This window comes from Hyaena hyaena, unplaced genomic scaffold (genome assembly GCF_003009895.1).
Source record: "Hyaena hyaena isolate Hyena2069 unplaced genomic scaffold, ASM300989v1 scaffold_708, whole genome shotgun sequence".
NCBI lineage: Eukaryota > Metazoa > Chordata > Mammalia > Carnivora > Hyaenidae > Hyaena > Hyaena hyaena.
In genome coordinates, this window is record NW_024081341.1 from 149,449 (window position 1) to 170,404 (window position 20,956).

The window sequence follows — 20,956 nt, forward strand, 5'->3', positions numbered from 1 at the left end:
AAAGCACATCTCTCATTCAACAAGCATTTCTGGAGCACCTACTATGTGCCAGGCTCCACTTTGGGAATACAAAGATGAAAGAGAAAAAAGTACACCCTGTCCTTAAGGAGTTTACTCTCTAATAAAGAGATATTCCATCGAGTAATGGGATTACATGCAATAAACTAACCTCTTCCTGGAAGGTGGGATGGAAAGGTTTCTATACTAAACAGATGATCCACCCACAGAGTTAAGAACACCTGGGGCTCCATGGGACTCAGGAGAGAGCTTCGCAGAGAAGGAAGCATTGGGGCTGAAATTAAAAGATTATTGAGTGGGGGCACTCGGGTGACTAGTTAAGCCTCCAACTTCAGCTCAGGTCACCATCTCTTAGTCTGTGAGTTCGAGTCCCATGTCAGGCTCTGTGCTGACAGCTCAGAGCCTGGAGCCTGCTTTGGATTCTGTGTCTCCCTCTCTCTCTGCCCCTCCCCTGCTCATGCTGTCTCTGGTCTCTCTCTCTCAAAAATAAACATTTAAAAATTTTTCATTAAATATTAGTAGGCAGACCATATTTTTAAAACAAGTGGACAAATCGGCACATGTCCAGAAAAACAAAGACTTGACAATAGTCATACGCTCAGTCCAGGACCTCAGGCTCCCACTGCTGGAGAGGAAAGCAGGTCCGGAAATGGTTAAGAGATGAGTGAAGGCAAGTAAGCAAAGTCCGCATCACAAAGGGCCTGTGTGTGTCCCAGAAACGGGATTGGGATTAAATTCCATCCTGCAGGTGCTGAGGGGGGTACTGAAGACTTTTAAATGGCGGTGAGGGGGAGGTGTTTATTAGAAGAAAGCAGAGGATTAGGTGGAAGGACCAGAGGAAGCCCTCTCAAAACAGCAGACAGGATAAAGGCTCAGGCTGAGGAGTGGAACCCAGGAGGGATTTAGGAGGTGCTGGACTACAGGTGGTGGGAGAAGGCTGGGGAGGAATCTAGACTGTTTCGCTGCCTCTGCCTGCCCACACCTAAAGGCACTTCTCCCTTCTTCCCTGGGATATTCTCCACCACTCCGGCATGGTGTGAAACACATATGAGGCAAGTAAATAAATCCCTAGAGGTGCCTGGGTGGCTCCACCTGTTAAGCCTCCAACTTGGGCTCAGGTCATGATCTCGCAGTCTGTGAGTTGGAGCCCATGTTGGGCTCTAGTGCTTACAGCTCAGAGCCTGGAGCCTGTTTCAGATTCTGTGTCTCCCTCTCTCTGCCCCTCCCCTGCTTGTGCTCTCTCTCTCTCTCAAAAATAAACAAACGTTAATAAAAGCCTGCTGACCCATTCATCACTCCTGCCTTCCTTCTTCCACGCCTAATGGTAAGAGATGTCTATCGCAAATCTTCCGAGGGCCTCATACCCGGAGTGTGAGCAGGAGGCTGCTAAGGCGGGTTGTGGGAAGATTTCAGGGCACCCCCACTGGGGTTCTCTGTGGCATCTATAAACACCCATCTGGGAGTCATGCACAAAGTCACACTCGATTGGTGAAAAATAAAACCATGGAAAACTAAACACAAATCTAGGAAAGCAACAGCCCTGGAGCTGGGCTCAGAAGCCGGGGTCCAGCTCTGGCGCTGACATTGACTGGGCAGGACACGGAGGAAGGAGCATCGCCTTGCCATCCCAAACCCCTCGCTCTGCTTATCCTCCGTGAGATGAATGGAGCGTGCGGGACCATCACAAAGGCCCCTCTGGCCTCAAAAGTGCATGGAAGCTCAGTAAGATTTTATGGAAGGAAATCTTCCAGGAAAATCTGTTTGAAAGCTAAGTGACTGGCAGAGAAGGGGGTTGTGTGGGCTGAACCAGGAGGGTGGGGGGCACTCGCTGGGCAGCAGGGAGAAGAGAAAGAACAGCAACCTGAGAACGATTGTGGTTTAGATCCCCCGGAAAGGCAATTCACAGGCACAGAGGCACACGTGACTTCCTGGCTCACTTCCTGCGCACGTTTTGATACCTGCTTCTTTTTATTGTGATTGTTTCCAGCCTCTCATTTTATCATAGTCTGTGATTCTTATAATAAGATCATGGACCAACCTTTATACAAGAAGGGGGCTTAGGAGATGATCGAGTCTAATTTCTCCCCCTTTCAGAACAGGAAACTGAAGGCCAAAAAAATTAAGAGACACATATAAAGTCACAGAGGTATTTAATAGCACCGCAAAAAAACCTAAAACATAAACAAAACTCAAGCTGGCCTACTCTTAGAGCCGAGATCTGCCCACAACACCAGGTCCAGGGTGCACACCCCCGCAGCGTGTAGGGAAAGTATCTTCCTTTTTCTTCTCAGCCCTTTGGGGCTATCGCTCATAATAAGGATAACTACGAATAGCTGTTCGTTCCACAAAATGTACAATGTCATGTGCTGTTGGGGACTGTTTACCAGGTACCAGTGCTGCTCTAACCCCTGGAGACATGTTAGTAGGCAGGGCCCCTGGTCTTAAGAACCAACTCACATTCTTGTGGTTTAGCAGGAGGGATGCAGAGATGAGAGACCGATCCATCAACAGAGGACCCCCTCCCCCCCCAAATTACGTAATTTCAAAAATCAAAGGTGTTATAACGGTAATTAAAGTGAGAAGTAAGCAGTCTCAAGAAAGCAAAAAGAATAAATATGTTGTTAAAGTCACATCAATAACAAAGTGGCAGAGTTTGAACTCAAGTTCACAAAGATCACCAGAGAGCCTATGACTTTACCAGTTGGGTTGTACTGAATGACCAGCGTGGCCATTAACATAGCAAGTGCTCATGGAATGAATGGCCAGTTGAATATGAGTGTGTATAATCAGAAGGGTCTCCCGGGTATTTTTAATTTGGGGGATTTTTAATTTGGAAGGGAATTCAGATTCTAGTGAATTCTTTTTCGACTTTAATTCATCCTAATGAATCTCCAGCTCGTCATAATGGAAATGTAGAGTATAGCTTAATCAAATGTTTTTCCCTTTCATTCTGTATTTCCATCTTCTGTGGCAAAACAGACTTAAACATTTGCTTTCTTATTCTCCTAAAAATTAAATATAACTCTTAACGCAGTATGTATTCAAAACAACATTCACCATTGATGTCGGTTGGGATATAACATATCACAGTCCTCTTACTAATATAATACTAAGCGCTCATCAATTATTCAGATATAACAAGTTAAAACATTCTCCAAATACAAGAATTACATATACCTGCCTCCACAAATACACTCTCACAGATGATGGGATAACCTCTGCAGAGAATACACACACATCAATTGTAATCTCGCAAATGCCTCAGATCTCAAAGACAGTCTTTAAATCTTACCTTGGCTCTTTTTTATAAGATCTCATTTTCCTAAAAGTTCTCACTCTGTATCTTCCCCCCAGCACCAAAATCATCTTCTCTCCTCATTATACTTCATATCAAAGAATGTTACTCATTTCAAACTCAGCAGACAATCCATTTGTCTTCAGCCCACCACGGGGCCTCGTGGCTGTACTGATCAAGCTGAAATCAAAGATTCACGAAGCCATAGCACGGGAAATTCAGCACCAGGCAAGATAGGCGCAACATCCCCTCGGCTGGTTCCTTGTCCCTCACCCCCACCCCGCTCTCTCCCATGAGAAGGGGGATTGGGTTCCAGAAGTGCACCAGCAAACACTGAGACAATACACGTGGCACCTTGGCTGAGCACACGCAGCCCTTGCCACCCTCTGGACCACTAGGTTTTTCCAGGGCTGCCAACCGCAAATGAAGCAGCAAAGGTGCCAAAGTGAGAAACAACCGGGGCCTGCCCTTCAGATCAGATAAGCTTGGCACCGATATGAAAATGACATTGACATGCAAACACTCCTTTCCCTTCAGCTTACAGGGATGAGAAATACAAGAAATCATCAGAACATAAGCACCCACTGTGCGCCCAGCACTTTAAGGGACGTCTCATCTTAATTATTTCACCTTCAAACCAACCTACAAGGTAGGTGTCTTCATGATGCCCTATTTATTTTTTAACTTTTTAAAAAATGTTTGTTTATTTTTGAGAAACAGAGAGGCAGAGTGCGAGCAGGGGAGGGGCAGAGAGAGATGGAGACACAGAATCCAAAGCAGGCTCCAGCACAGAGCCCGACGCAGGGCTCGAACTTGGGAATGGCGAGATCATGACCTGAGCCGAAGTTGGACGTTTAGCTAACTGAGCCACCCAGGCACCCCCATGACGCCCTATTTATGTAGGAGGAAATGAGTGGTGCAAAGCAAGAAAACTTGCTCCAAGCTGGAATTTTACTCTATGGAGGCAGGCTGGAAACTGCTACTGGAGTAAAAGGGAAACACAGTCACTGGGAAGGCATTCGTGCTGGTGAGGAACTGTGTCAGTCTGGACAGTTACAACAGTATTTTGCAGAAATGAACAGCCTTGGAAGAGGTAGAAACACATTCTATTAATCAACCATCCCAGTCATTCTCAAATTCACATCAGTAGCCACCTGTGACTGTGAATACTCCATCACTCAGCCACAGCTGGGTTTTACCCTAGACTCATCTAGAACTGAGCAGGCCAAATCTCTAAGTCTCCCTGAGGTGGCTGAATTTAACCCACCTGCTGACCTCAAGACAAGTATCATATTCAATAAGCAAATCAAAATTTCTTGCTGAGAAGAGCTAAATCACCATCTTATGGCCAAAGAATCTCTCGCCTGCCCTAGGAATATAGCCATGATTAAAAAATATACAACACACACACACAGATACATATATCATATTTATCATTTGAATACACAATATATTTATTTCCAAAGGTCTGTTCATTCATTCATTCATTCATTCATTCATTCATTCTCTGATCCCTATCCACTTAAGCTGGACAAGTATGTTTGGAGTTATCTGCATGATGCCACTTGTTTCTTACTATCCCTCTGAGGACACTACTGAGCAGATTAAGACAGTGAAAATGAATTATTTCCAAACAGCACCTGTCACCCAAAGGGGCCCTAAGCTAGAAGGTAACTGGGGACAGATGCTCTTGGACTCTAGACGCCCCACAGCTATGAGGAGTAAGGTCAGGAAAAGGTCCAGGTACAAATCCAAAATGCTGAACTTGGGAATCCTTTGCATCAAAGGTCTGAGAAACAAAACAGAACTTTTGTTTTCTCTGCTCGTCCTCTGCAAGAGAAAACCAAAGGGAAGTTTGGGGGTCATATGTTCCGCAGAGAGAGGAGAGAAGGGACCGGTGACCCCAGGCCCTTGGCTGGGATCCCCCAGTCAGCATAGCACATGCCATTATCACGTCTCTTCTGGGAAGTGAATGAACCAGGCCCCGCGGGGACAGCAAGTTGCTTCTGCTTGCCTAAGACAGAATGTCTATCCAACTCCACTTACAAAGGAAGGTCTTCTGCGAGAGAGGATGCCCTTCACAGTAACATCTGGCCAGTTACCCTGAGGACCAAAGGCCAACAGCTAACTGCTGCCTTCTCCTTGGATACACCTGCCACTTTTCTAGATTTTACATTTATTTGTATGCATTACATCGATGGCCTGCCTAATAGATGCTCCATAAAAACTTAAAGTTGAGGGGCATCCGGGTGGCTCAGTTGGTTAAGCATTTGACTTTGGCTCAGGTCAGGCTCTCACTGTCCCGGAGTTTGAGCCCCGTGTTGGGCTTGCTGCTGTCAGACTGTTAGCACAGGGCCCCGCTTCTGATCTTCTGTCCCCCTCTCTCTGTCCCTCTCCCCCTCTCCCAATAACAACAACAAAAATGTTATCATTTAACAAATGAATACACGGGCAATAAATAGACTAAATCCTTAAAAAGCAGAGGCCCACCAAAGCTCAGTGGCCAGCACACAGGCACCAGTCTATAAGGGTATGCGGAATTCAGATGATTCTCACCATGGCAGCCTGAAGGTTTCATGTGTCCTGCAGGGGAGGTAAAAGTCCAGCCACAGCTTTTTTTTTCTTTAATGTTCATTTATTTATTTTTGAGAGAGAGAGAAAGAGCAAGCACAAGCAGGGGAGGGGCAGACACAGAATCCAAAGCAGGCTCCAGACTCGGAGCTGTCAGCACAGAGCCTGATGCAGGGCTCGAACTTACAGACCGCGAGATGATGCCCTGAGCTGAAGTTGGCGCTTAACTGACTGTGCCACCCAGGTGCCCCCCAGCCACAGCTTTTCACAGGAGCTGCTGCTTTAACAAAAGAGAAGCGTGCTGAAACAGTGGCTGATAATGTTTGGTCCCTGTTTTGCATTTCCTACGGATTTTAATTACCCACATTGTCAGCACATGTATATAAACCTCAGTAGAACGTGAGATATGTACACATACTATACCGTATAGAGAAAGGCTTGAATCGAAAGTGACATGACCACCTCCTTTTGAGTCAAGATTCCGTCACTGTTTAGCCATATGGACGTGGGCACGTTCAGGGTTCCTACTTCCTTAGGGGCCAAGTGGACGCTGTCATCGCAGCCGCCCCATAGGACGCAGAAGCAAAGGAAGCAATGAGGATCCCCATGCCCTAAACATGTGAGCGGAGGCCCGGTGTGCCAGGCACTACGGGGTGTGCCGGGGTGAACACAGAGAGTAATCACACTCTGTGCTGCCTTCCTGGAGCCCTCAGCCTGGCAAACCACTTTGAAAAGGATCAAGTGCCCAGATCAAGGGCTTCTGAGAAAGTCTGTTCGCTAGCACAGTTTTCTCTTGCGACCACGAGGGAACCGTGCTCGGCTGCTCTGCCTGCAAGCTCCGGTGGCAAATGTCGGGGCCCCTCTCTCCTATGGACCCCCCTCCCTGGGCTCCCGGGCCAGTTCAGACTCCGCACTCTGTTGCCCTCAACACGTGGCATTCAGAGCCTGTCTCTGAGGCTGTTGCTACACTGCATGAAGAAGGACCATGTCTCCAGGCGGGCCCTCTGGCTCCTAGCTTCCATGAAGAGTCAATGCGAAAATACCAGCACAATCGCCCCGGGCTGCCAACAGCGGCAGAGATAGACCCTGCTCGATGCTGATGCCACTGGCTCCCCAAGTCTCAGAAAATGTCAGAGCAACCAATGCATCTGCATTCCACAAACGCCTGCACCCAAATAAATGAAGCTCTGCTGTCAGTGGCGGGAGGAGTCAGCTCCCACATTTGGCCCCGCAGAGGCATCCCCATGCATCTCTCTCTTCAGAGCTCGGTGGAAGACATTACACTCACAGCTCCTGATTTCTCAGTTTTAGAAAAAAGGTCTAATTCTCTTGTGGTGATGTACTCAAGCAATTTGTTTTTAAGTTTTTCTTTAATGTTTATTTCTGAGAGAGAGGGAGGAAGAGAGCAGAGGGGGAAGGGCTGGCGGGGGGGAGAAACACAGGATCTGAAGGGGGCTCTGCTCTGTCAGCACAGAGCCTGATGTGGGCTGTGTGAATCACGAACTATGAGATCATGACCTAAGCCGAAGTTGGAAGCTTAACTGACTGAGCAACCCAGGCACCCCTAAGCAATTTGCTTTCAAATAAATAGGGATGAATGTTGCCTTGTTAATCTGTTTACTGTCTCTCTACCTTCTCTAGGATCCAAGCTCTGCTGTAGGGGCGGAAACGGTTTTGTTCACTGCAGTTTCTAGTGTCTAGAATAGCTCAGTGGAGCATAACATGTGGTCGATAAATATTTAGTGGATTAACTACGGGGAGAGGGGGGTAAAAAGGAAGGATCCATGTATTCCCAAATCCTTCTCTCCTGCAAGAGGAGCAACTGTTGCCCTGACCTGGAATCAGAAGGCCAGGAAAAGTACTGTTCCCACGGCAACCACAGCTCCCAAAAACAAAACATCCTTCAAAGCTGCCACAGGTGGTTGGTGGGAAAAGGGTTACTCGGGTTACTCCTATTTGCAGACCGTACCTGGTCCCCGGGTCAACCATTGGCCAAAATATTATTGCTTCTAATGTATTCTTGCTTCCTGGAATCTCGTTTTGAGAAAGGTCAACCACTCTCCATCTAAATATGCCAAACATATTTAGGTCTCTGCCTAAACAGAGCCCCCCCCCCCTTAGAAGAACGGCAGTCTCTGGTCCTGGGGCACCTACAGTCTGATGCAAGACACACCCACAAACAAAGAAATGCATGGAGGAAACCAACGGGCTTAAAGCAAACAAGCCATTATGTAATAACGGCGACTGACAAAAAATGGCATATGAGGGGCCAATTATTCAGCTTCAAGACAACTTCTTGCTTTGCAAAATGATTTATACTAGAATTCCATGAAAATCAAACTTCTGTAGAATCCTTCATCCGATTATTTACTCATTCCCTAAATACCTATTTACTGAGCTCCTGCGACGTTCCATGCAAAGAGCTCAGCAGGCGCTGACTAAAACAAACATTTATTGGTCGAATAAAACCAACTCTGCTGTTGCTGCTTATGATCCAGTAAAGGATGCAACGTGACCAGAGAACCACAAGTTAGGAACAGCATCACAGATCAGGAGCACCTAAGAAAACACTGGAGTCTGGACACAGTTCCTGGAGGAAAGGCCCTGGAACTATGTCCTGCGAAGGCCCTGCGAAGAAAGCAGGAGGGGAGCAGAGGTGAGGTCATGGAGACCACTCCAGCTGCTGAATTAAAGGACAGGGCTTCTCTCCCAGCAGGGAGGCCCATGAGGAGGACCCTTGAAAGACCAGTTAGGACACCTGAAGACAGTGGTGTGGGAAGGAGGAACAGTGGTGGAATCGGAAAGACAGATTTGAAGAATACTCTCTCCCAGGGTTATCAAAGCCTTGGGAAGCTGACCAGTACCAATCCCCAATGCAAGGGTGCAAGGGATCAAGAGAGGAGACGGGCTGGGGGTGGGGGTGGGGGGTAAGAGGCCTAGTTCGAGTATTAGTCACTTGGAGGTATGAGCCTGGGGCTGAAGAAGGAGAGGAGGTCTGATATAGTGTGAGAGTCATCATCATATAAAAATGGTTAAAAGTAGAGCAGAGAATATAGTTCAAGGATAGTGTAGATTTAGGAGGAGGAGAAGGGGGAGGGAGAAGGGAAAAGGAGAGGGAGAAACAAGAAGCCTGGAGTCAGAACTCTAAGCAGATGGGACGCTGAAGAGACAGACAGACAAGAGCAGCCCACAAGGTGTAAAAATTCATTTTCGGCACAGCACCTATCAGTAGGTCTGAAAAGTGACATCTCATAGTTAATCAAAGAAGTAACAAGCTGCTGTTCCAGCTTACGCTAACCAGAGGAGCAAACTCAGAGGCAAACTCGAAAGGAGACTTTTACTAAGAATCACATTAGTGCAGCTTTTCAGACTCATCAACTTAAAGAGTCTTGCAGGATGGAAGGAGAAACGTATACTTTCCATTTCACAGATGAGAAAGACACTGAGACCCAGAGAGACTGAGTAACGAGCGCAGGACCACACAGCAAGAAAAGGAGCCGAACCACGGCCAACACCCCCTTCCTGCCGGGGATGGTCCCCTGAATTGGTGCTAGGGTGGTCATCCTAGGAAAAACCATCAACAGGCGAGGGCTTCCTGTGCTTCCTGGGTTCGCCAATAAAGATATGGTTCCATCCCACGCAAAACGGGCTCCCCAGACACGCGGTGGGCTGGACACTTAGTTGCTCAGTCCATGTACAAAGTATACCTGTGCTCCAGAGTCCTCTCCATCACTGACCAACTTCATGGCCTAGGCCGTGAAGTTCAAAGTTCTATTTGCTCAAAGTTGAAATGACCACACGAATCCCCTCCACCATGAAGACCTCCAGGAGAGATGCAGAGACAGAACTGTAGGTACCAACAGGCGTCAGCCGAGTAGGACAGAAGTCAGGCAAAGCTATGGTACAATCTAGGTCCTAGGACCCTCCTCTCCTCTCCCTCCTAGCAGACTTTATATATATATGTATATTTTACTTTTAATGCTGTAGTCTGAATTCCATAATCTACTGAAATTATCTTTCTCACACTGCTCTCCACACAGAGCAGCCCTGTGAGCTCCTCAACGGACGGATCATTAGTGTCCTGCCCTGTATCCCAAGCACACAGCACAGCACCTGATTCCCTGTGTCAGTGTCCAGGAAATGTTTGAACTATGAGAATTAGCTCTCCTGAGTTATCTGATTTCTCCGCCTACTCTCTCTAACTACAAACAAAAATCGCCAACTGATAGAGGCATTTAAGGAAGCAATCCAAGCAGGGAGAAGGTCCTGAGGGAGAGGAAATCTTTCAGTGTTATTAGAAACTTACTGAATTGGGCAGGCCACTTTCTACCCCAGTCTTCTTTTTTTTAATTTAATTTTTTTAAATGTTTTATTTATTTCTGAGAGAGAGAGAAAGAGAGGGAGAGAGAGAGAGAGAGACATCATGAACAGGGGAGGGTCAGAGAGAGAGGGAGACACAGAATCTGAAACAGGCTCCAGGCTCTGAGCCAGCTGTCAGCACAGAGCCCGATGCGGGGCTCGAACCCACAAACCGTGAGATCATGACCTGAGCCAAAGTCGGGCACTTAACCAACTGATCCACCCAGGCACCCCTCTACCCCGATCTTCTAACATGAGTAGCTGCCAATTCCTCCCAAGAGTCTGCAGGGCCCGCCAGCAGCCATGAGGTCCAAGGAATCATCAGGACAAACCAACGGCTTCCCTCAGAATCTACAGGCCCCGGCACAAGTTACTAAGAAGTCTCTGGAGGAATATTCTCAAAGGATGATGACCAGTCAGGCTCTCTTCTTCACTGAGGACAAAACTAGAGAAGATGAATCTGAGCTGTACTATAGAGGATTTCAGTTAGATCTCAGGAAGAACTTTCTCAGTAGTAGGCCTTGAAACTTGGAAAGAAGGAACCAATAGAAATGGTGCGATCTTCATTTCTGAGGTCTCTCTCTCTCTTTCTGAGATCTTCACATATCAGGAAGATGAGGTTCATCATGGACAAAGATAGAGAAAACACATTAAGGGCACACTGTTCCCTGGAGAAGCTCCACCCTGTACAGCGTAACCTTTATTACAGCCATTCCATCCAACCCTGAGAAGCAAACAAAAGGTCAGGGAGAACTTCAGAGTGCAATGACCCAGCTGGAAAACACGCTTGCCAGATCAAGGCGGATGGCTCTGCGGGGTCAGAATGGCACTAATGCACAAGCTTGGTTATAGAAAACAAGAGGACAAGGCTAAGTAGCATCCTTGATGAGTGGGCTCTTACCCCCCACTTTGGAGAAGTACCTCATCCTGATGGGCGTCTCCAGAAACAATGCTTGAGAAATTCTCCCCCCCTCTTATTTCACAGACATACCTGTCCTCAATCGTACCTTCTCTAGGGACAAGATACAGAAGAGTGAGTGAAAAAGAAAAGTCTATCACTTAAAAAGGGAACCGGAGGGAAGCCTGGGTGGCTCAGTCGGTTAGGCGTCCGACTTCGGCTCAGGAATGATCTCACAGTTTGTCGGTTCGAGCCCCGTGTCGGGCTCTGTGCTGATGGCTCAGAGCCTGGAGCCTGCTTCGGATTCTGTGTCTCCTTCTCTGTCTATCCCTCCCCTGCTCTCGCTCTCTCTCTCTCTCTCTCTCTCTCAAAAATGGATAAACATTTAAAACTTTTTTAAAAAAGGAAACCTGAAGGAGAAAAGATAGTGCGTGATAATATGCGAAATATGCTACCAATGGTTAGGTTAGCATAGTAAAATGAGCTATATTTTCCTCTTGCCTACTACCCCAAATCTTTACATTAGCTAGCTATTTTATTACACACACAATATGCACTCACTTTTATGATGCAAATAGGATGTAAAAAATTTTTTAAGACAAGCTAGAAGACCCCTGCGGAGACTCACAAATGTGCCACTAAACTAACCGTCCACTATGTCTTTCTGGACTGTCCTAACTGCTGGGCCAAACAACACCAGGGTTACCATATTCCCCTTCCTCTCCCTGGGCCCCAAAGGAAATTCTTTTTCCATAGTTGTGAAAAGAAAGGGGAAAAACCAAGTGGGTCGTTGTTTGTTTTCCGTTCCCTCACTCAGCCCCCTCATTTCCTGACTAAATCTGCTAACCAAGAAGCACCAAAGACTAAAAACCTCTGTGGTCTGATGGAGTGGGTGAGAGGCATGGGGCTGGGGACAGGCATCGCTTCAGCGATGTGCTGACACGAGATCTTTCAAAGAATGAAGAAGCCCTGGAGAAGTGAGAGGTTAGACATCGGTCCAGACTTGAGGTCAGACACCCAAGTTCCCGGCCATAACCCAGATCTGCCACCAAGACATGCCTATCGCCTCACGTCTTTATCTCATCTCAAAAGCAAGGTTGAGCCACCAGAGTCTCAACAAAGTACGTGCCAAGGACGCAGAAAGAAGGCCTTGATGCCATCGGACCAACAAAATGCATAGGGGGCTCCGATGGAAAAGCCACGGGTTTCTTTATCCCTCTCCTCATCCACCGATCTTAGTAGCCGAGGCACAGCCACATCTTGCTCAGGATTTTGAACTCTATTATCTGAATTGAAAATCCAGACACATGGTGTCTGGAAAACAAAGGAGAGTATTTGACACCAGGGCTATTTTTAGAAGGAGACACGTGGCTGTTGCCGGTGCCACAGGGGGTGGCCAGCCACTGCCTGACAGATCTCTGCTGCAGCCCATAGCATCTCCAGCCGTGCCTCCCCACCCCCCAGTCTGAAGGCCCGCATTGGATTTTCAGTTATGCATCCCAGATGGAAGTTCTGCCATCTCCACCAAGAGGAGGAAGATTCCTCAGGCTCCAAGGTCATGAGGCAAAACTCATAGGCCCCGTTCCCGACCTCCACAAGAGACCCCAAAAGCCGTATCTTCCTTCACACCAGGTAGAGCAGCCCCCTGGCGCGATGCCAAACCAATGTGGGCCTACAGAGGAAAGATGTCCCAGAGAGCCAGAGCTCCAGAAAAAGCCCTCGGGCTGTATCAAGTCCTTGACCTCCACCACGCAGGGCTCCCAGGCCAGCTGGGTTCTGTATCCACACACCTGCTCCAGGGCCTGGTGGCTGGCACTCAGAGGTCAGGAAGGAAATTCCCCACTGGCAGCGTAGCCATTCAGACGCCTTAATGGAAAACGGCGTTACCCTAGAAGCAATTACCGGTGACCAACCTAGCAACCGGTGGATAGAGAGTACTCGAGCGAAACTAACCGCACAGGGCCGAATCACCCCTTGCTAATCTGCCCCAAGATCATCTCTATCTCCTGCCTGACACATAACTGGTGGCCTCCTGGGCACAAAACCACCATGGAAACTCTTAAAATGCCAACTCCCACAGAGGGAGGGCACTGGCCAGGGTGAATCAGCCCCCGGGGCTCCATCTCCACCTCTGTTTCCAAAAAGGGGTCGAATCTGGAAGCCACATCTACAGCCTTGGCTGGCTGCTTCTCAGGGAACAGTTTGGCACGCCAGTCAGCATGGGCCTTGCACCGCCACAGGCTTCTCCTCAGGGGCTGTCCCGTCCTCCTGACCTCATTCCTCCTTCCTTTCATACCCTCTCCTCCCTGTGTCTGCTTTGTCTGCTTCCCCCAACACGCAAGAGCCAACGATTTCCAGGCCCTGGAGAGAGGGTGCAGAGAAGCTGTGACAAGCTCAGGCTCTGGAATCAGGAGAACGTGGTTCATAGGTTCGCATCTCACCCTTGCCTCTGTTAGACCAGGAGCAAATTAATCTCTGAACTTCAGGCTCCTCGGCCATAAAACCCACCTGGGGGCTTTCTTGCGAGGATTAAATGAGATTGTGTATTTAAGACGCTTAGTGGAAAACCTGGCACAAAGTAAGACACGGTTCCCGCCCCCAAGGATTTATGGGTCTGGTAGAGGTTTTCACTGGTTTATATCCGACACTGATTACTTACTTAATCTGCTGACAAAGCGCAGGTCTCCCTCTGCACTTGTGTTTGTTGTTTTGTTTTAAGGAAAGAATGAAATTTCCCTCTCCCACACTCCCTGGGCTTCCCATACATGGCAGGGCGTGCCCGGGGGGTTTGGAGGCACACCTCATCCCCGCTCCCCTGCAAATGGAGCTGAAACTGGAAGCAAGACTCTCTCCAAAGGTCAGAGAAAAGAGCTGAAGAACCAAGATAAATATATCAATGATACCATTACCTGCCAACACACGCACTGGCTAGGCTGGCACCACCAGAGGGGTGCCCTGGCCTACCAGGCCGGGCAGAAACAGGGAGAGGCGACCCCTGAGGTCACAAGTGTAGCCGAGCCAAAACCCCGGGGCTCCAAGCTGGAAGGTCTCTGAGCAGGGTGTGGATGTTGCACAGAAGAGGGGACAGAACAGCCAAGGGAAAGTGGTGGCACAAATAATGACACTAAGGAGGGCACCCTGGGAAGAGAGCAGCAGAGAGGTGCTGCTTGGTCCCCTGGATGGACACCCTACAGTCAGCCATCCACACTTCCTCACTTGTTCCTTGTCAGCTTCCCCTTCTCCCTCCAGGGAAGGAGGACGGGATGCCATTCTGCCAGATGTGGCTCCATCCAACTTCCAACTGTTCACCGTAATCCAGCAGGTCTGAGACTTACGAACGGCCTCCACAACCAGCTACGGCCAGGGTGTTCAGGGAGACATGCAGGTGCTAATTCCAAGAGCTTGACCCATCAACGTCGGACTACATTTTTCAGGGAGCTCAGAAGGGGACACAGCCAGCCAAAGGGGGAAAAAAAGGTGCCATCTTCCCTTAAATGGTGGCTAATTTCCAGTCAGATGGCTGGAAAAACAGTACAAGGCTCAGCCTCAACCTCCCCACCCGGTTCGCCCAGAGCAGCAAAAACTAGGTGCCTCAAATACCACTCTGCATGTCCCTGGTTCCAGAGCCTAGAGCGTCTCCTCACGGAGGTGAACCTTCTTTGTATATAAAGCACGCTGTCCATGGTATCTCAATGCACGTTTGTCAACTGACTGATAAACTGAAATGCAAACTCTTCGGCATAAATCAAGTCTGTCAACCCGTCACTTCACCGCCTCATTTTCCACATCCCTCATGGAGACTACTCTCTTGGTCACCCATTCCCGTCAAGTCAGCACCCCCAAACTGCTCTCACCAACAAGCATCTGGTCCCCATTCAAAACTGCTCTCCACGGTTATGTACTCTTCCGCCTGGGGCTGAAGGCTGAGGAGTAGGACTGAGGGTGGTACGTCCAGAGTACGGGTTTCTTTTTGGGGTCATGAAAATGTTCTGAAATAGACTGTGGTGCCTCTTTGTGAATCTGCTAACAACCACTGAAACATATACTTTATAAATGAGTGATTGGTACGGTATGTGAATTATATCTCAATAAAGCTGTCACAGGAGAAAAACCTCAGCTCTGAACTCATCCCCTCCAGGAAATTCTCCCTGACTCATGAATAAAGATAATTCCATTCCAAACAGCAAAGAGAGAAAGGATCGTTCATTCACTTGTTTTTAATTTATTCATCAACAAACACATACTGATCACAACAAAAGGCCAAGTACGGTGCTAGACAGCAAAGATACCAAGGGAAACCAGACAAAATTGGACACGGGTTATGTCAGAACTGTCCTTCAAGGTGTCTGGATCCCCAAACCACTAGAACTCTACCACTTTCTCCACTTCTTTCTTCCCAGGGTTACGGGAGGGAAAAAAACGGTTCTCCTGATCCTCTATGTTCGACTTTGGGCAGTTAAAATCCACAGCCCCACCAACTTGCACCACATCAGATGCCACCGCAGGCCTGAAAGGTGCTTTTCTCTACTGTGCAGAGGGAGATTCCAAGGTAGGACGTGAAGAAAAATGATACCACGCTGGGACCGGTATGCTAATCCCCCCTAAGCCAGGTAGAGAGGGCAGAGTCATTTTCCAATCATCGTTTCCAAACCCCGTAATGTGTGAGGAGTCCCAGGTGCAGCTCCAGGACACCTGAGCCCAAATACTCACACCCTCAAGCACACATCCACTCCATGAGAGATGCTCAGACTACAGACAATAAATAACCCTTTGCCTGGCAGGTGAAAAACCCATTTCCACGGGTATTACTCCTCAGACACGTGGCCCCTTCCATGGATGGAGAAGGCGAGACACAAGGCGGCGAATGAAGGAGGGTGTCCCAGGTCCCACACTTACTACGTAACAGAACTTAAATGTGAACTGAAGTCTCCTGACTTCACGTCCAATATTCTTTCTGCCCTATTGCCTCCAAACGCCAGGTCCTTCCCAGGGAGTCTTGCTGGGCATTCCAAGCACCTAGTCACTCCACTGCTTCTTTTCTCTCCAAGAAGTCTTCCATTTCTAAGGCCTTCACGTGATGGGGTTTTTGTCTTTGCCAAGATCCAGAGATGCCAACAGGAGGCAGTATAGCAGTGGTTAAGAGGAGACATTGGGTTAGGGCGCCTGAGTGGCTCAGTTGGTTAAGCGTGCAACTTTGGCTCAGGTCATGATCTCACAGTTTGTGGGTTTGAGCCTGCATCAGGCTCTGTGAGGACAGCTCAGAGCCTGGAGCCTGCCTCAGATTCTGTGTCTCCCTTTCTCTCTGCCCTTCCCCTGCTCATGCTCTGTCTCTCCTTCAAAAATAAACAAACATTAAAAAAAAAAAAAAAAGAATAGAGATTGGAGTCATACCCATCGGGTCCAGAGTCTGCCTTTTTCTATACATACACACATCTTCTTCTAATCCAGCAAGCCATCATTTGAAAGACCTGCCTGCCTGCCTCTACCTTCTAGGTGAAAATCTTTACTGATTTTAAGAGTATAGAAGATTCCCTGAACCCTTAGACAACTCTCAAAACCAAGAAATTTTAATTTTAACCAAATCCACCCCCATCCTCACCCTGGCCAGCAATGCAAGACTCTTTTCCCCATATTTTGTCCTCTACAAATGTGGCACATCCCAAGGTCGAAACAGGGTCTCCGTTAGGGGTCTCTCACATTGGAGGGGAGGGTCTCTATCAGGACTTCTCACATTGGAGGGGGAAAAGCTGATAAAAGGTGATGAACTACTTTCATTCAAGATTAGCTCCTGGCTGACTCAGGGGGTAGAGGATTCGAGGGACTCTGGATCTTGGGGTCATGAATTGGGGTCGTGAATTCAAGCCCCACACTGGGCACAGAGATTACTTTAAAAAAATAAAAATAAAAAAAGATTAGCTCCCACAAAGTTTGCCCCTCTTCCGTCTACTCTGTGGAAAAGTAAGCAGGATGAGGTACCAGACAGACAGAATTGTTCCTGCTGGGTCCACAAAAAGCCCTGGGACAAAACTCTACATCCACCCTTGAAAGGATAATCCAGCAGCTGGGTGGCCCAGTCAGTTCCAGTGACTTAGGCTCAGGTCATGAGCTCATGGTTCGTGGGTTCGAGCCCTACATCGGGCTCCATGCTGGTGGTGTGGAGCCTGCTTAGGGCTCTCTCTCCCTCTCTCTCTGCCCCTCCCCCATGCACACTCTCAAAATAAATAAGACTTTAAAAAAAAAAAGAAAAGAAAGGATAACCACTTCCATTCAATGCAGACAGAAAGGACAGACCCTGGAAAGCTTAGCATAACTTCACCAATTCCTTAGCCGTCACCTCAAAGACGCAAGGTTTACCCTGCTTTTTTCTTCCCCTCTAAAGTTTGTTAGTATTATTATTATTTTAGTAATCTCTACACCCAATGTGGTGTGTGAACCCAAGACCCTGAGATCATGAACGACAGGCTAGGGGCGCATGAGTGGTTCAGTCAATTAAGCGCCAACTTCAGCTCAGGTCATGATTTGAAGGTTCGTGAGTTCGAGCCCTGGACCCTGCTTCAGATTCTGTGTCTCCCTCTCTCTCTACCCCTCCCCTCCTTGCTCTCTCTTTCAAAAATAAACATTAAAAATAAAAAAGAACCACAGGCTCTTCCAACTGAGGCAGCCTGGTGCCCCCACCCTGCTTTTTCGGCCTTTGTCCTTACTGTTCCCCTTTTCCCAGCTCATGCCCCTGACTTCATACTTTCCCTGCTGTTTTCTACTACCTATCTGTATTTGTAACAGTTTGAGACTCTCCCTTCCAGAAATCTTTATGTCTTCCAATGGTTCCATCTCAACAGGAGTGAAATTCATAGGTCTTAATTGCTGATATGAGTTTCTACCCATCCTCCTTCTCCAAGTCAGCATCCCCTTTCTACTCAGCCCTTCTTCCTCTCCCTCCAGGACCCCATCAATTAGCTGATACCAGACTGAGCTCAGAACGTTCAATAAATACTTAATGAAGTGAATGAAACTGACTAGGCCAGGAGCAGAAGTCTTGGGGAAGGTGGCCAGTTCTGCAGCTGCCCCACACAAGGGCACAACCCTCTGTTAGGAGACAGGGCACTTGAGATACTCAAAGCGCCAGCTCTTGATTCTGGCTCAGGTCATGACCTCGTCGGTGGGATGGCACCCCACCTTGGGCTCTGCGCTGAAAGCACAGAGCCTGCTTGGGATTCTCTCCTCTCTCAAAATAAATAAACATTTAAAAAGAGAGACAGGGCCCTAGAGTCTAAACGTGAGTAGAGTCCGTGGTATCAATGAGCCAGTGAGGGTCGCCCACGCACATACTTCACCCCGCAATGGCCTTGGCCCCAGCATACCTCCTAGCAGAGTCTGTATCCAGCCGCCCTATGGTTTTCTACACCAAGTGATAGAGAAAGGGAACTTGTCGCATTACTCAGATGCCTCAGTAACCGAGGCAAGAAGTAGCTGGCCCAAACGAGAGTGATGTAGATCAGGTCTAGATCCCTGAAGACTCTCTCTGTAGTGGGAAATGGGACTCACTCAACACGAATAATCCAGCTCAGACGCCTCACTAACCCAGGCAAGAGGTAGTTGGCCCAAACGAGGGTGATGTAGATCAGGTCTAGACCCCTGAGGACTCTCTCTGTAGTGGGAAATGGGACTCACTCAACACGAATACTCCAGATCGTCCTCTACCTTTATGGGCCAGGGCACGCAAAGCTGGCAAGGCAAAATTAAAATAATAAAAACGGAAATGGGGGTTCGGAAACATAAGTGTCAGTGGAGGTGCCACTGAACCTCTTTCACCTTCTGCTACCTCCATGCGTTAACCCTGGACACGAGTAGGGCCTAACTCAGAGTTTTTGTGAGGATTCGGCTTGGAGATACACGGTGCTCACGGTAGCGACCTGCACATGATAAGGGCTCAACAGATGTGCGCTGCCACGGGTTTTATTACTTATTTGGCTCTGAGGATGGAATGAGATGGGATGCGGCGGGAAGCCCCGCGTAGATGTGGGGCACAGGAGAAAAGTCGCAGGCCCCCAGCCCCGTCTTGGGGAAGAAGGGCGACACGCGTGGAAAATCTAAGGGTCACCTGCCCCCGAGAGGGGCGCCAGCAGGGCCGGGAGCCCTGCTCTGGCGAGCCCCCAACCCCTACCCCCGCTGGCTTCGCGAGGTTTCGTCCTGGACCGCCCGGGGGCAGGGAAGGGGAAGGAGGGGAGAGGGAGGCAGGCAGGGGGCGGCGCGGGGACGTACCTGCTTTCGCTGCACTCCTTCCGCTCCCTCACCCTGAGCCACTTGCGGAGGAGGAAGCGCTTTCGGCGCGGAGAAGCGCTGGGTGTGGAGCAGTTGGACCACGGGGTGTCCTCGTCGCTGGAAGGCGTGATCTCGATGGACGGCAGCTGGAGGAACTCCTTGCCGGGGGCCAAGACGCCGGGCAGGTCCCGGGCCAGCCCGGCCTCCAGGCTCTGCTCCTGCACGTTCTTCATGCGGCGCATCTTGAAGCGCCGGCGGCGGAGCGTGGGGGTCGACGAGCTGGACCAGAGCGGGCTGCCCTCGGGCGCGCCCTGCGACTCGGGCACCTGCAGGGCGGGCGGCTGCAGGTTCTCCAGCATGTTGGCCGCCGGCATGGGGGCCCCGCGGCGTCCGCGCTCGCTCGCCGCCCTCGGCCGGCCGCCTCGCTCCCCACCCCCGGCCGCGGCGCGCTCGGCCCGCTCTCGGTTGGGAAACGCTCGCCGCTCGAGCCGCGCGGAGGGCAAGTTCCTCTCCCGGAGCGACGCGAGGCAGGCGCGCGGCCGCCGGGGTCGAACTTTCCGGTGCGCGCTCCCTCCCCCCCGCGGCCGTCGGCGCCGGCCCGCCCCGTCCGCCCTCCGCCGCCACCAGGCCGCCCTCCTGGGGCTCCCGCGGCGCGCCCGCTTGTTTGTCTTCCGCGCTCTCCCTGGCCTGCTTGCGTCTTCGCCTTAGCGGGACTCGGCGGCGCGGGCCCCCAGGGGGCGGCTCGGCAAACTCTCAACGGCTCGCGATCCGCCGACCGGGCTGGGAAGCCGGTGTGGCGCTGCAGGGGAGGCGGAGAGCGGGAGGGAGAAGGGAGGAGAGAGAGAGAGAGGAAGCGAGACACTGTATAAAAACAAAAAAGGAGGAGGGGGGGCTAGAGGGGGGGCCTAGGAGGGAGGGGAGGGGAGGTCGTTTCTGTCCGGAAAGGGCATGCACAGCCAGCGACGGCTAGGGTAACTGTACCCGGAATCCCGAGTAAAGGCTGCTCCAATCAGCCTAATGCAACAGGATCACAAACCAAACTTTCTCAAGGCAATGATTGGCCGGGCAACTCTCCTCAGTCTAACGCCCAGCTTTTTCTTTGGGGGGGGAGGGGGGAAGGGGGAACGGAGGAATCCAGGAATTTGGCCCTCACGCTCCAAGGCCACCCAAGATATAGGGTTGAAGGGAAAGGAGGGGGCTTTTCAGCTGGATGTCTTCTAAAAAAAAAAGTGCTTTCTTTGAATTGTTTGGGGGTGCAGGTAGGTGCACAGGAAGGCTGGACAGAGTCAGAGGGTGACAGCAAGGTTCCCAGAGACTGCTTCCAAAATGACAAGCTGAGAAGAGAGAACAGCTCTCCCGTGGAGTAAACGGAGGACAGCAAACAGGACATACCAAAGACAGACAATAGGATGTGAGAGACAGAGGACACACAGGACCAGTAAGGAAAAGGGACTGATCCCTCTAGATCTTGAACGACCCTGTCCATACCATAGCCCCATCGCAAGCGCAAAAATCAAGTTAGAGGAGGGTGAGCAGCCAGAAGGCAAAGCATTGGG

The 20,956-nt window shown here is 49.7% G+C and overlaps 1 protein-coding gene across 3 annotated transcripts in view; it reads right to left on the reverse strand.

Moving 5' to 3' along the window:
* Positions 1 to 19,812, reverse strand: part of GRAMD1B (GRAM domain containing 1B) — a 164,479-nt gene extending 144,667 nt beyond the window's left edge. For all 3 annotated transcript variants that reach the window (XM_039217691.1, XM_039217690.1, XM_039217694.1), the window contains exon 1: positions 19,401 to 19,812. In XM_039217691.1, the coding sequence (XP_039073622.1) occupies positions 19,401 to 19,774 (374 nt within the window). In that variant the 5' untranslated portion in view covers positions 19,775 to 19,812. The remainder of the gene's footprint in view (positions 1 to 19,400) is intronic.
* Between the last annotated feature and the right edge of the window lie 1,144 nt (positions 19,813 to 20,956).